Source organism: Schistocerca americana, chromosome 9 (genome assembly GCF_021461395.2).
Source record: "Schistocerca americana isolate TAMUIC-IGC-003095 chromosome 9, iqSchAmer2.1, whole genome shotgun sequence".
Lineage (NCBI taxonomy): Eukaryota > Metazoa > Arthropoda > Insecta > Orthoptera > Acrididae > Schistocerca > Schistocerca americana.
In genome coordinates this window covers 146346039-146361563 of record NC_060127.1, presented here as the reverse complement: position 1 = coordinate 146361563, position 15525 = coordinate 146346039, and the positions used below count along the sequence as shown (strand labels likewise).

Below are 15525 nucleotides of genomic sequence, written 5' to 3'. Positions count from 1 at the left end.
CGTAAACAACATGGGAACAATAATGTGATATAGGTGACCAGTTTCTTCAAACTGGTTAAGCTACAGATAAGTCTGTCAGCATAACTAAGGTTTTTGCTTTGCTATTTGTTGGCTCTGTCACCTAACCTAGACCTGGGGCTAAGCCACAGAGAAGTGTGTCGCCACCACCAGGTTTTTTGCTTTCACGATTCACTGGCTTTGCTACCTAACAACCAGTCTGTGAAAATACACACCAGAAGGTGATGTCACAGCAGCGACTAACAGTGTGTCACTGTTCAAAGCCGACGATTAGGATCGACTATACCTCGTGGCCCCATTATGTCAATTGTATTCCATGGATCCCACACAAAGTGGTCTCAGAGATGTGGGAATGGGACTGTATGTTTAATTTAATTTGAGTGTAGTACAGTGAAAAAAGAAAAAAAATACATTACTTTACCAAAGTGCATAAACCTAAAACATTAAATTTAATCATGTCTGTTAAGATACTTGCCAGTGAAGTAGAATGAGTTGTCTAGTAGGAAGTTCTTTAATTTGGTGCTAAACTCCACTCAGTTTAATTTACTGCTAGGTTGTTGAATACACTTGTATCCATGTATCTGATTCCTTTTTGTACTAATGTTAGATGACTTGAGGTCTTTGTAGAGATTGTTTTTGATTTTAATGTTATATTCATGCTTTTCACTATTTTTTTGTGAAGAGAGAAATATTGGTAATGACAAGGCATTCTACATCTACATGAATACTCTGCAGTTCATATTTAAGTGCTTGGCAGAGGGTTCATCGAACCACAATCATACTATCTCTCTACCATTCCACTCCCGAACAGCGCGCGGGAAAAACGAACACCTAAACCTTTCTGTTCGAGCTCTTATTTTATTTTGATGATCATTCCTATCTATGTAGGTTGGGCTCAACAAAATATTTTCGCATTCGGAAGAGAAAGTTGGTGACTGAAATTTCGTAAATAGACCTCGCCGCGACGAAAAACGTCTTTGCTTTAATTACTTCCATCCCAACTCGCGTATCATATCTGCCACACTCTCTCCCCTATTAAGTGATAATACAATACGAGCTGCCCTTTTTTGCACCCTTTCAATGTCCTCCGTCAATCCCACCTGGTAAGGATCCCACACCGCGCAGCAATATTCTAACAGAGGTCGAACGAGTGGAGTGTAAGTTGTCTCCTTAGTGGACTTGTTGCATCTTCTAAGTGTCCTGCCAATGAAACGCAACCTTTGGCTCGCCTTCCCCACATTAATGATTATACACATACTGTGAAGGCCTGTGGAGGGTATTGTGGATTCATACTAGATATAATTCTTAAAATACCCTTCTGTATTCTGAAAATGCAACTTCTGTAATTTGAAATTTCCTGGATTGCATGGTTTCGTGCTGATATATAATGATGAAAAAACAATACCTGAATAGTTCTGTTTTTTCTGGCCATCTGTGGCTCTGCCCAGTCACTCAGACAAGGCATGGTCATTTTGGCTTGGCTTTGGAAGGACATTGTCCTTTCACTGACGACTTCCTTTTACATCGTGAAGAGCCTCAGAACAAACACATATGGTGTCAATAGAACAGAATGCCATTTTTCAACTGAATATTGTTTTTCATTTAAATCGTGATCCACAGCTCTCATAAGACATTTTTGTGTGCAAGTTCCACAGAGCTGCTAAAATCTTTATTCTTCTGGAACTACTTTCAATTATATATCATTATCTGGCAGATTGTAGAATTTTAATGTGGTGTACAACACCACATGACCCTCATTTTTGTTGTGGTCTCAATATAACATATAAATCATGCTGCCAAACCGTGGCTAAGAGCAGAGTTGACCACCCATTGTCAAAACAAGCTGCTATTCACAACATGATCGATTTCAGTGGCTGCTTTACAACCCTTTCCTGAGCTACCTAGATTGAAGTTATCCTTGCAACACATCCTTCATTCCTGCAGTCCTCCTGGCCTGAGTCTCTGCTAACCCACTGCATCCGCACCCCTTCCAGGCAGTCTCTCCTTCCTTTATTCTGCCACCCCCTCACAACCTGATCCCACTTTATTATCGCCAGTTGTGGTACCTGTGTGTTACATCCCTATCTCTCACTCCTACTGCTGCCTCCACGTCGCCAGCCCCTCTTCCCCGATCCTCTCGCTCACTACGTGACACAACCACTCTCCCTAGTCTAAGATTTTAGCAGCTTTTTGATGATTACAGGACAGTGTCGTGAATGTTATTTGAGTGCTGATTGGAGGACATTAAATGGTTTTGCTGGAAATATGCCATCTACTTCAAACAATGATTTTATAAGAATGGGCACCATATTTGACCCTGCAACCGTACAAATACATTGCCAAAAGTTTCACTGAGGTTCGCCACATTTGGGCTTGAAATGAACGATTGGTAAGGGGTGAAAATTTGTGCAGCACTTTAATCTGAATTTTCACTTAACATGTGTTACGCAGGATATCAGAGCTCGAGTCCTAGTCCAGCACAAATTTTCGCCTGTTACCATCGATTCATATCAATGCTCAAATGCAGGTAATGTCATTAAAAACTTTGACAATGAATTTGATCAGCCGCTAGATCAAATAAGGTGTCTGTTCTTTCGGACATGTCTGAAAGAAAAAAAACACACACAAAAACCCCCCCACCCCCACCCACCCACCCCCCCCCCCCCCCTCTCTCTCTCTCTCTCTCTCTCTCTCTCTCTCTCTCTCTCTCTCTCTCTCTCTCTCTCTCTCATGAGTAGGTGATGCCTTGTGTATATGGTGTAACAGGCTGGGTATTTGGCTCAGATGGGGAGTGCACTCGGATGTCTGAAGTAGTTTAGGTGACTGCTCGTGTTAAGTGGAAAATCCGACTTTGAGTCCCAGTCCAGCATAAATTTTCACATGTTACCACTGATTCATTTCAATGCCCGTATGTGATTAACGTCATTAAAACCTTTGATGAGTGTAGCATGAGTTTTAAAATTTTGAGTAATCTGGACTTGTCTTGAAGCTATTAGAGAGCAGATTTTAACAGCCTTTGGCTCCTTTCCACAGTTTTTTTGCCTCTGTTAGTGTGCAGCAAGGAAGGTTTAGTCCTTTTATTAGACTAATCTTCACCCCACAAAGTAATATTTTATGTTTGGACTACCACTGTTTTATCTAAGTTTGAAAGGGAAAGGGAAATGTATCTTTTGGCTAGAACAAGTAAAGACCCTGCAGTAGCTGTGCACTACAAAATTACTCAAAATTACTAAGAAAGGTTATTAAAAAGTGAAGAAACATGCACGCAATGTCAGAAATCAGTACATCTGACAACAGAGTTAAGGCAATATGGAATATAATGTATCAAGAGACAGGACAACCAACCACAGAAGGGAAATACAGCAGCGTCCGATTCCACCCGTCTTCTTTGACCCATGAAGTCACAAATATGGCGGAAACGACCATACACTATGACTCCAATATGGCGCCTATGACGTCATCATGTAAACATGACCATAAACACGAAAATACATCGAAAAACCAACACACACACGTTCCACAAAAAACATAGTGAAACTAATGGGATGAGTGTGGGAAATTGGTGGTTTTTGGCTGGGGACAAAGTAAATATAAACAAATTTAGACACACCACCATACCAAACCACACAAAATGATGAAAAACTGACAACACCAAACTCCGCAAATTCCACTAAACAATATCCTCTGGAATCGGACACTTCCCTTGACCTATATAGCTCAACAGCAGCTCCTGATCCCACAAATTGGAATCGAACACTTCCCTTGACCTATATAGGTCAACAGAAACTACCGATACCAAATCACAAAACCCAAAACTACAACCACATCCACAATCACCACTACCTCAAAAAACACAACAAACCAACAAAATTGGAATCGAACACTTCCCTTGACTGTTATCCTTAAGACATCTCGACATACAGCTGTCCCTGGTCCGAGACACCGGAACTTTAGTAAGCCTCACATCTTCACGACATACTGAACACTTCACGACTTCATCCAAAAATCGGAATAGTTGAAGAAATTCTACCACAGACAACACACTGTCCCCCATCATCGACGACAACCGAAAACTGTTGGCCTAGTCAGTTATATCCATACCTACCAAAGACAGAAAAAAAGCAATTTACCAAAATTCCCACACGATGAACGGAAAAAACTACAATAATGTCGAAATAACAAAACTAAAATCGTTAACTCACTGAAAAATATTCCGCTGAAAGCACAGTCCTGATACCATACACATGCAATGTTATCACGCAAATGAACCCCATACACCACGTAGCACGCTATCCATAAACACACCACCAGAGAGAACCAGCAACCGCAACAATACGCCACCTATAAACACTCCACACACACAAACTAAACATAAAACATCACATAACACACCACCAGAGAGCACCACCGATCACATCAAAACAACACCTACAAACACGCCACTCTCGCAAACTAAATTCCACGCCGTTGTGACGTTACACACCACAACAGCCTTACGTCACGGGTCAAAGCCGACGGGTGGGACCGGACGCTTCGGTCGACCCCCACAGAAGAGGATAACATTGCTATTGAATTAAATGTAAGGGTTATAAATGACAAGTCACAGTTAGCAGATCTGTTTAATAATCATTTCTTAAACATAGTAGAAAGGATAGGGACCAACAGTTAAAGAGAAAGATCACAGCAATATGTTGAAGAAGTAATTCTCATAAAATTACAGCATATGAATGTGCCACCAACTCCTACTTCTGAAATTTACAGGATCATACATTCTCTCAAGAATAAAAGCACTTCTGGTTTTGATGGTGTTTCCAATAGAGTACTAAATATTTGTTCCCATGTAATAAGTCCAGTATTGTCAACTTTAAAATTTTTTGAAAAGTCCAGTATTGTCTGAAATATGAAATGCATTACTAACTTGAGGCATTTTTCCAGAGAGACTAAAGTATGCCATTGTTAAACCCTTCTTTAATAAAAGTGATAAGAAAGATGTCGGTAACTACTGACCTATTTCGCTGCTGACATAATTTTCCAAAATTTTTGAGAATGTGATGTATTCTAGAATAATATCTCACCTTGGCAACAGTAATATCCTCAGCAAATCACAGTTTGGGTTTCAGAAGGGTTCCTCTACCGAGAATGCCATTTACATGTTCACACCCAGATATTACAAGCATTAAAAACAAAATAGCACCGATAGGTATTTTCTGTGACCTATCCAAGGCATTTGATTGTGTGAATCATAGAATACTCCTAGATAAATGGTGGTTTTATGGTATTGATGGTAAAGCCAACCAATAGATCATGTCATATCTAACCAAAAGAATTCAGAAAGCTGTACTTAGTAGTAATTCAACCAACAGAATCCAGGGACATAATTCTGACTAGGGAGAAATCACGTATAGGGTTCCCCAAGGATCAATCTTAGGTCCTCTACTGTTTTTCATATATGTAAATAATCTATCATCTAATGAACAACAAGCAGAAATAGTTCTTTTTGCAGATGACACCAGTATTGTAATCACTCCCAGTATACATACAAAAATGGAAGAAATGGTGAACAAAGTATCATTGACTGATTTTCTGCGAATGGTCTCACCCTGAATTTCTCAAAGACACATATTCAGTTCTGCACCTCTAGGGGTACTCCACCAGTGTAACACATGGTGATGAATTAATACATAGGGTGGAAACTTCAAAATTCTTAGGTGTCCGTATTGATGAGAATTTAAATTGGAAAAAACACATTATGGAACTCCTAAAACAACTTAGTTGAGCCACATTTGCACTTAGAATCACAGCAAATTTTGGGGAGAGAGAAATCAGTAAGTTGACATATTTTGCTTATTTTCATTCAGTAATGTGATATGGAATAGTATTCTCGGGTAATTCATCTTTAAGCTAGAAGGTCTTCATTGCCCAAAAACATACTGTAAGAATAATAAGTGGTGTTCACCCACAATCATCTTGTAGACATCTGTTTAAGGAGTTGGGCATTCTGATTGTTGCTTCTCAGTATATTTATTCCCTCATGAAGTTTGTTGTAAATAATCCACTACAATTCAAGAGGATAATGAGGTACATAATTTCAATACTAAAAGAAAAAAATGACATTCATTACTCAACATTAAGGTTGTCTTTAGCACAGAAAGGGGTGCACAGCGATGCAACAAACATTTTTGACCACTTTCCCAGTGATATAAAATGTCTGACAGCAAGGTAAAATTTTAAAATAAATTGAAAATGTTTCTTCTTGACAACTCCTTCTATTCCATTGAAGAATTTCTGTGTTTGTAGTGTATAAAAGGTGAAAGGTAGGAATTGTTAATTCAATCTGTATATCTTTTTTTCATTTCAAATAAATGCACAAATTAATTTGCAATTTGAATATAAAATGACTTGTGTTGTGGACTGGCAAGACAGCCAATCCACAGTGACGGGTAACCGAAAGGCACGCGTTTAACTCACGCAGGCTGGCGTGAGGTCTGAAACAGGATACGTAATGAATGCTATAAAGAAAAGTACGTAGCTACTGGAATACTTAACTTTAATCCACAATTGGTGAACATTGGTCTTGTTACTGTACATGCTTCATTAGATACATAGCAAAGGATAAATGGCGCCTTGCTAGGTCGTAGCAATTGACTTAGCTGAAGGCTATGCTAACTATCGTCTCGGCAAATGAGAGCGTAATTCTCAGTGAACCTTTCCTAGCAACGTCGGCTGTACAACTGGGGCGAGTGCTAGTAAGTCTCTCTAGACCTGCCGTGTGGCGGCGCTCGGTCTGCAATTACTGACAGTGGCGACACGCGGATCCGACGTATACTAGCGGACCGCGGCCGATTTAAAAGCTACCACCTAGCAAGTGTGGTGTCTGGCGGTGACACCACAACTTGTTCCACATCATGATGATTTATCATGCAAAATGATTCATGGAACAGGAAGTAACTAACTAATTTACTAACTTACTTACTTACTTATTCACTTGTGCTTGAGTGTGCATTATGTCATGCATACGGTTGTTCATATTTTTATTCCTTGTTTTTATACATTTATTTTCAATTATAGATAATTTTAATTACTTAAAAGGTAACATTTAGTGTTTTTTTCCTCTCTCATCCAGTATCCTTTTTAACTTGAGACAGTATTGTGTTAGATATTTTTGACAAAGATGGGTGTCTTCTTTCCAGGCAATCTTGTACTCCTAAAACTGACATAATCACACTTTCTCAGAAAACTGTTTCCATGATACCCTACTGCAGTAACATAATTTGTAGGGAAAGGCTGCTTCAGTGGGTTCATGCAATGATCAACGACAACAATCTTCTTCCTTTTTTCTGCTATTATCTCCAGATAAAGGAAACTCTCCTAAAAGCTAGCACTATTGCAGTGCTTTGTTCAAGTTTATGTGACCAGTCGCGAGATTGCAGTAAACATAGTGGAAGATCTTGTGAGGAGCGTAGAAAATTGTAGTCTTATGTAAAAATCACTAAGCAGGTCGAAGGCTTCTGCTCAGTCGCTCATCAACCAGTGTGGTGTGATAATAGAAGACAGAAAAAGGAAAGCTGCACTTTTGTCTCATGTTTAAAAATCATTCACATAGGAGGATCATACAGGTTTACCGTCATTTGACTGTTGCATATGGTAGACATAGAATAGGCATCCCTTGGCATTGAGAAGCAACTGAAAAGTTGAAAAAAATAAATTGCCAAGTCCGATGGAATTTCAGTTTGATTTTATGGTGTGCACTCTTCACCATTAGCTCATTTCTGAGCCTGCATTTATCATGAATCTCTTGCACAGTGCAAAGTCCCAAGCAACTGGAAAAAGTGAGAGGGACTCCTTTATATAAGAAGGATAAAAAATAGATGCGCAGAATTAATGTTGGTTTTGCAGCAAAATTCTTTGAGCATATGCTAAGTTCAAATAATAAACTTTCATAAGAGAGAGAAGCTTCTGTCCACAAATCAGCACCAATTTATAAAACAACATTCATGGGGGGGAAACACCAACTTATTCATATGATACCCTACGAACAGTGGGTGAAGGGCAAGAGGCAGAATCCATATTCCCAGATTTCGAGAAAGTGTTTTACTTAGTGCCACTTAGTGCCACACTAAAGATAGGTAATGAAGGTCTGAGCATATGTCAGAAATGTGAGTGACCAAAAGACTTCTTAAGTAGTTGAACACAGCACATTGTCCTGTACAGCAAGTGTTCATCAGAGACAAGGGTATCACTAGGAGTGCTCCAGGGAAGTGTGGTAGGATTGCTTTTGTTCTCTGTGTACACGGACAGTGTGACTGGTAGTGTGAGCAGCAATCGGTAACAGTTGCTGACAACTGTGAAGTTTACGAGAAAGTGTCATCTTCAAGGGATTGTAGGAGGCTTCAGGATTACTTGGACAGAACTTCCGCTTGGTGTCAAGAATGTCAGCTCGGCCTAAGGACCGCTTCATACATAGCCACTAAGCAGCAATGCCTGTGGTGTCTGCTGCAGATATGTGGGCAGTTTCAGATGCAGTGACAGCAATTGAATGGTGTCGCTGCTGGCCATCTCAGTGATCTGCTTCACCACAAATGGTGACTGCAGAAAGTGGCTCCGCTCGTGACTATGTGATGAACATAATGGTAGTATTCAGGCTGCTCCACAGCCTCACTAATGTTTCAAGCACAGGAATGCAGCACTGCTAATGCAAGGGTGCAATAGCTGCAGCTAAGAGGAAATGGTAGGTTTGTACTGTCATAGACAATGGCGTCAGATACAGGAACGTGCAACCAGACATCAGTACAGAAATTTTACCATCGGGACTGAAAAGTGGCCTGCCATATGAGATCTGAAACATGACGATTACAGCAATAAGATAGCAAAGAATAATATGTGGTAGTCCATAATTGGGAAATTCGAAACAAATTTCACTAGCTTGCCCGCAACAGAGGAAAACATAATCTGTAAGAAAAATAATGTTTATTTCCAGCAAATAACAATAACACAGCAAATATTGTAGTAGCTACAATGCTATGCAAATTCAGTATGTGCAAAGTTGTATTTTAAGCAAACAAGCTCAGCTGCATAATTATCTCGATTTCAAATTCGAAGTATGTTTGTCAGTTCCGTGTCCTTTTATTCGTGAAGTAATCAGCAAATGCTGTTCGGATGCATATAGCAATATTTCCATATAGATAGCTGTGTACTGGCATCTCATCCTTCAGTCCAGTAACATAAAGTGTGTCCTCAAACTTACATCCATCTCTGTTCCCAACAAAATAATGAAGAAGGTAGCAAGTTTCTATTGTAATTTGTGGCAAAACTTGTTGAACATTTAATGAAATATCCTTCACTTATTAGTCACAATTTTATACAATTGGATCAGAGTTTGCAGCGCCACTAACGTGCTGCAAATGTACCATTAAGGTGTGTTTGGAGTGCCACTCGCACTTGGTTGGACCGCCAGTGTCATTGGAAGCACTGCTCTCGAACTACTGAGCAGCACTACAAAGTTGACCCTGTGTGGAGCTAGTCTGAATGTGGCAAAATGTAAATTAATGCAGATGAGTAGCAACACTGTACTGTGATATTAAAAAACAGTATTAATGATGTGTGGCTTGACACACTCACGTAGATTAAGTGTCTAGTTATAACATTGCAAGTGATGTGAAATGGAATGGACGTGTGAAGTCAGATGCAGCTAAGGTGGCTACTGACTTGTGTGTATAGAGAGATCTCTGGGGAAGTGTAGCTCATCTCTAAAGAAGACTGTACAAACACGTGTGTGATCAAGTTTGTAACTGTTTGAGTGGCATTGTGGTTTTTTTATACTATGCGTGGCAAAATGGCACCATCCAAAATCGGCAGCAAGGCAACTGTGGTGCATCACAGGCCATAGACGACAGTGGTGAATGACGGCTGTGGAGATGTGTATGGGTGAATAGATCCGCAACTTGAGCAATTGACTGCCCATATAAACCAAGGTGCTACCAACAGTGTCTCCTCAATGACTGTTCAGTGAACATGGCTGAGTGTGGGCCTGAGTAGTAGGTGCCTGGTTCGTGCACCCGCGGTGGCTGCTGTTTGTCAGTAATAAAGTCTGGAATCTCCATGCCAGTGCCGAACTGGACATCCACTGAATGGCGGTGGACAGCCTTTTCAGGTGAATTGCATTTTATCTTACTCTGGACTGTAAGGGGTGAAACATCTGAAAGCAAACAAGGACAGAGTATTATGTTCTGGGGAATGTTTCTGTGACATTCCGTGGATGATCTTGTCGTCCTGGAAGGCACGGTAGATCAACACAAGCATGTTACTATCCTTGAAGACCATATCCACCCCTACATGTAATTTGTTTTCCCTTGGTACAGTGGTATCTACCATCAGGACAATGAACGTGTCATACAGCTATCAGGGTACATGAGTGTTTCGAAGAGCACAAGTATGAGTTTACCATACTCCCCTAGCCACCAAACTACTCAGATTTACACCCAATTGAGAGTCCATAGGACCATCTTGGTCTGGCTGTTTGCGCCGTGAATCCTCAGCCGAGAAACCTAGCACAGTTTGCCACACCACTGGAGTCAGCATGGCTCCACATCCCTATCAATAACTCCCAGAACCTAATTGACCCTCTTCCTGCATGTCTCGCAGCAGTCCACGCAGTGAAAGGTGGTTATTCAGGCTATTGACAGGTGGTCACATTAATGTGACTGGCTCGTGTATAATTTACCACAGTATATGGACTCGGAGATGTAAATTCCAATTAACATTAGTATTCACAACCTTTCAATTTTCCACTATTCAGGGCATACCTAAACTGAGAAACTTTGAGGGATTTTAGATTGAGTATTGAGGAATGAATTGAGGAGAGGAGCTTGTGTCCAAAAAGCTGCAGTGTGTCAAAGGTACGGAGGAAGCCGTCCGTTGCCAGTCCACATTTGCCGTGAGACGTGGGTGGTAGCTGTGACCCCTCTGCAGTCACTGTGCTTAGCAGTCTCGGCAGTGGTGTACCTCAGGCTTTTTGCATCCAATGCAGTTATCTACAATGAAATACTGCACAGCTGTTCAGACTGATCTTGAAGTGATTTCAAATTAGTGCAGATTGTGGCTACATGCCTTAAGTGTACAGAAATTTAAAACTGCTCACTTTTAAACTCACAGAATGGTAGTACTGTATGTGAAAGGGAACAATCACACATTCTCAGTCACACACAAAGCTGGCAGCAGACTTTGGTTCCTTTGTCAAGTAATAGGAAAGTGCGATCAATTTACAAAGCAGATTGCCTACAAAACACTCTTTTGACCCATCCCGGAAAGTTTCTCAAATGTAGTGGACTCTTATCAGATAGGACTAACAGAGAATATTGGATGCATACAGAGGAATTCAGCACAGATGTTCATAAGCTTGTCCGACCCACAGGAGAGCATCACAGAGGTGCTGAATAAACAGAACTGAGAGACACTTGAAGATAGCCACAGAATATCCCAAGAAAGCCTGCTTACAAAGTTTCGAGAATCAACTTCAAGTGATGAATTTAGGAACATTGTACAACCCCAACATATCGCTTATGTAGTGTTCATGAGGACAAGATTAGAGTAATTATAGCACACACAGAAATGTTTAAACAATCTTTTCGTGCTCCATCTGTGAATGGAATGGGAAGGAGGCCTATAACTGGTACATTTAGATGTGTCCTCTGCCATGCACTTCATAGTGGTTTTCATAGGGTGGATGCAGTTGTAGAAGTTAAATAGTTTTATCACAAGGGGAGGGGGGATGGTGGCACTTGAGACACAACTTAAGGTTGACTGACCTCTAGACCCTACCCCCCTCCCCAAACTCACTGAAATCACAGTCAGAAAGTTATTTTAATCTAACTACAGCATAGCATCCAATTCCTGATTCATCTGCTGCCTAACTTCTTTCTCTCAATAGCAATGTTAGATGTACTTCATCAGTTGTAGGAAGCTTGTATTAGTAGCTTATGCCATCGTTAATTAACTTAAAAGGCCTGAATATGACAACAAAACTGAAAATGTGTTCTTGTATTTTAAGATGTAATTATCATCCATGCTAATTTGCCTTCTTATAAAAACATGTATCTTTCTTTGCAGAATGAATTATCAAAGGTGATATCTGAAACAATTGAGAGGACATCAATGGTGTTTGAAGGTGTGAAAGGATATGCGAAATATTCTCAAGGTATTTGCCAAGTATCATGTCTGCTTTTATTCTATGATTAGATAGATGCTATTATCTGTTTCTCTCGTTATTTGAAAATCAGGAAAAAATTAAAGAAAGGTAGTTACATAGCAGAAAATGCACAGATCAGACCAATACATTCTGAAAGAGAACTCCAAATTTGCAAAATAAAAGGACAGAAATTGTCGGCTTTTAAATTTGTCTACTGTTTATGTAAAAAGGAAGAAAGTCAAAAGACTGACAGAATAGTAAAAACCATTCAGAAAGGATAATAAGACAGATTTTCCCATTGTGGTGCTTAGGCAAGTCAAACAGTTTAAGGCAAGAGACAAGGCTCATTGATTTCTGAGGGCTTGTTGCCTTAATGTAAATAGTCTCCCCCCCCCCCCCCCTCTCCCACCCCTCCCTCTTCTTTTCGCCTATACGCCTTCCTTCCTTCATTCCTCTGTCTTTCCTTGCCTCTGCCTTCTTAGAATGGAAAATTTAGTAGCTTTCTGTTTCATTTTCCTCTAAGCTTTGCCTCTGTGCTTGTCTTGGAAATATACCATCTGAATAATTTTGTTGTTATGTGCGCTATGTCATGAAATTTCCCTACGTATTTACCATTAGTAGACTGCTAAGCTGAACTTGGTAGTGCAGGCACTACAGGGAAAAATCTTGGGACAATTCAGCTGCAAAAATATCATTTTAGAGAAATTTTCAAATTAAAAGTTCATTATTTACTTGTCCAAAATTTTAAATTTAATGAGTTCATGGAATTAAAAAATGAAAAATTGAAATCATTAAGTAGTCAACATGATTTATTAACGGTGCTGTGAACAGCAACATTTTGTAAAAAAAGTCATTATTAGCTATTGATCTAAGTCCTTCAAAAAAACAAAACACACATTCACACACAGGTAGCTCACCCACACACAGCCATGTCAATGTTTGCTAGTTCCTTACTCCCACTCCAGCCCTGCACACACCTGTCCCGCCAATGCCCCCCCTCCCTCTCCCTCCCTCTCTCTCTCTCTCTCTCTCTCTCTCTCTCTCTCTCTCTCTCTCTCTCTCTCTCTCTCCCCCCCCCCCCCTCTCTCCCCCTCTCTCTTGAAGTAATTTCCGCGACATTGAATATATCTCTCCATCCTCTGAAACCAATCCCTAAATCTGTTCTCCAAAGTTTCTGTAGGGAGTAAGGCACACATGTTGTCCCAAGCCCTTAGGAGGTCCTCATCACTTGAAAACTGCACTCCTTTCAGCTTCATTTTCACATGCGGGAGCAGTGCAAAGTCAGAAGGAGCAAGGTCTGGACTGTAAGGAGGGTGCTCAACAAGTTTCATTCATTCGGCGCATACTCTGGTGTGGCAAGCTGGAGCATTGTCGTGATGGAGGAACTGAGTGTTCATTCTAGACTTCGGTCACAGGTTCTTCAAAGACTGGATGACTTTGGGCGGGCACTGCTCAGTGTACCACTTAGCTCTGACTGTCTTCTTTGTATCCAAAACAACACACTCCACAATTCCACTTGATTTGAAAAAAAAAAAAACCTACCATTTTCTTGTTTACAATCAGGATTTTCTGATTTTTCTGACAGCCATGGGTTGTCATCTTAAAGACCCAAACTTTGTTTTGATCTTAGTCGGCATGTCATAATAGTACAGCCAAGTCTTGTTACCTGTCACGGTGTTATTCACATTCTGGAATCTTAGAAAACTTTTTTAACATCTTCTGGCGCCAAGTCACACATAATGTCATCTGCTCTTCTGTCGGTCTATGCAGCACCCACAGACAACAAAGTTTCTTTACTTGCAAATGATCATGCAGAATCGAACAAATTGCTGGTGCATTTAGCCTAAGCTAGCCTCTATCTGCTTATATGTCACTTGCCTGTCTTCATCTAACATTTTCCTCATAGCATCAATGTTTTCCTCCACAATTGATGGGTGTGGCCTTTCTGTTCTCTCAGCATCCTCCAGAGTGAAATTTCCTCTGTGGAATTTTCTGTAGCAAGAATATAGTTGTACGATGTGGAGGCACATCACTGAGTGCAAGAGTCATTGCATCAGAGCACTGGTCTATGTTTAAACCACACATGAAGTTGTACACAAAACTGCACAAATCTCAATTCATGGCCACGTTGCCATAGACTGCACCCACAGACTTAGCACAATGGCTACAATGCAAGTATGGAGTATCCTCAGAACACAGCAACAATCGGCCTCCGGTGACTTACTGTTGTGTCGTATTGCAAAACTTTGCTAGTAGCCTTTGTATATTTTACTTAGGTCTAATTCAAATAAAATACATTCCCAGGCCATCAGCTTTGAAACCAAACTCTGAAATAATCCTTACAGCCAGTTGGCTTTCACCTGTACTTCGTACTACTTCAAATTTCTTCATAACGGGTGTAATAGTGATGTTGATAAATTTTTGAAATTATGTCCAATAGGCAGTGGAACAATGGTTATGCCAAAATTATTTGTATAAAAATATGCTCATGTTTTAAACAGAAGCATTTTTTACTCGACTTTTGAATTTCCCTCTAAAATGCTGACGGTGGTCGTATGACCTCGCTGCAATGTCACGATTCGATAAGCCATCGGACACTGTGGATCTTAAGACATCTTTCACATTTCTCACAATATATCATTATCTCAGAAAGGTTTTCCTCAGCCTCAGAACCTTTATAATCTGTACTAGGTGAAGAGCCACCTGTCTGACCGAGCACCAGTAGGAATTTGATGTGAGGAATTGCTGGATTTGAAAGGTGTATGCCGACTTAATTCCTCTCAGCTGTCTGTTAATAAATACAGCTGAAAATTCCATACAAAATAATGACATCTACATCTTTTATGATTGTAAGAAGCCCCACACCATGGTATGAAAGTGGACACCTTTCTTGTATTTTAAATTTTTGTGCCATGAGCACCTAAGCTGTGGCTTAGATATTGTATGCATAAATACAGCCCTGCCAGGACTTCAGTATCTGCTTTCATATTCTGCAAATCACTGTGAAGTGCATAGAAGAGAGTACGTCCCATTGTACCAGTTGTTAGAATTCCTTCCTGTTCAAAGTAGTGCAAAGTTTGGCAACTTGCTTTATATGTTCAGAAATGTAAAATTGTGCACTTCGCGTATATGAAAAAACATTGTACCCTATGATTATAATATCACTGAGTCACTGTTGGAATTGACCCACTCATACATGGGAAAAAGATCGTTCAAATGACTCTTTGCATGCTGAAATTAGTCTTATTTTATCCTCAAATCCCCATCTGAGTGATATGTAGAAGGTTGTCATATGTTCCTGGTGTTGTCATTTAAAGCCAGCT

At 40.2% G+C, this 15525-nt stretch overlaps 1 protein-coding gene across 1 annotated transcript in view; it reads left to right on the top strand.

The window, feature by feature from the left end:
• LOC124550916 (atypical kinase COQ8B, mitochondrial) overlaps nt 1-15525 on the top strand; it is a 134167-nt gene that overhangs the window by 1938 nt on the left and 116704 nt on the right. The window contains exon 2 of the mRNA XM_047125710.1: nt 12124-12211. Coding sequence (XP_046981666.1) covers nt 12124-12211 — 88 coding nt within the window. The remainder of the gene's footprint in view (nt 1-12123; nt 12212-15525) is intronic.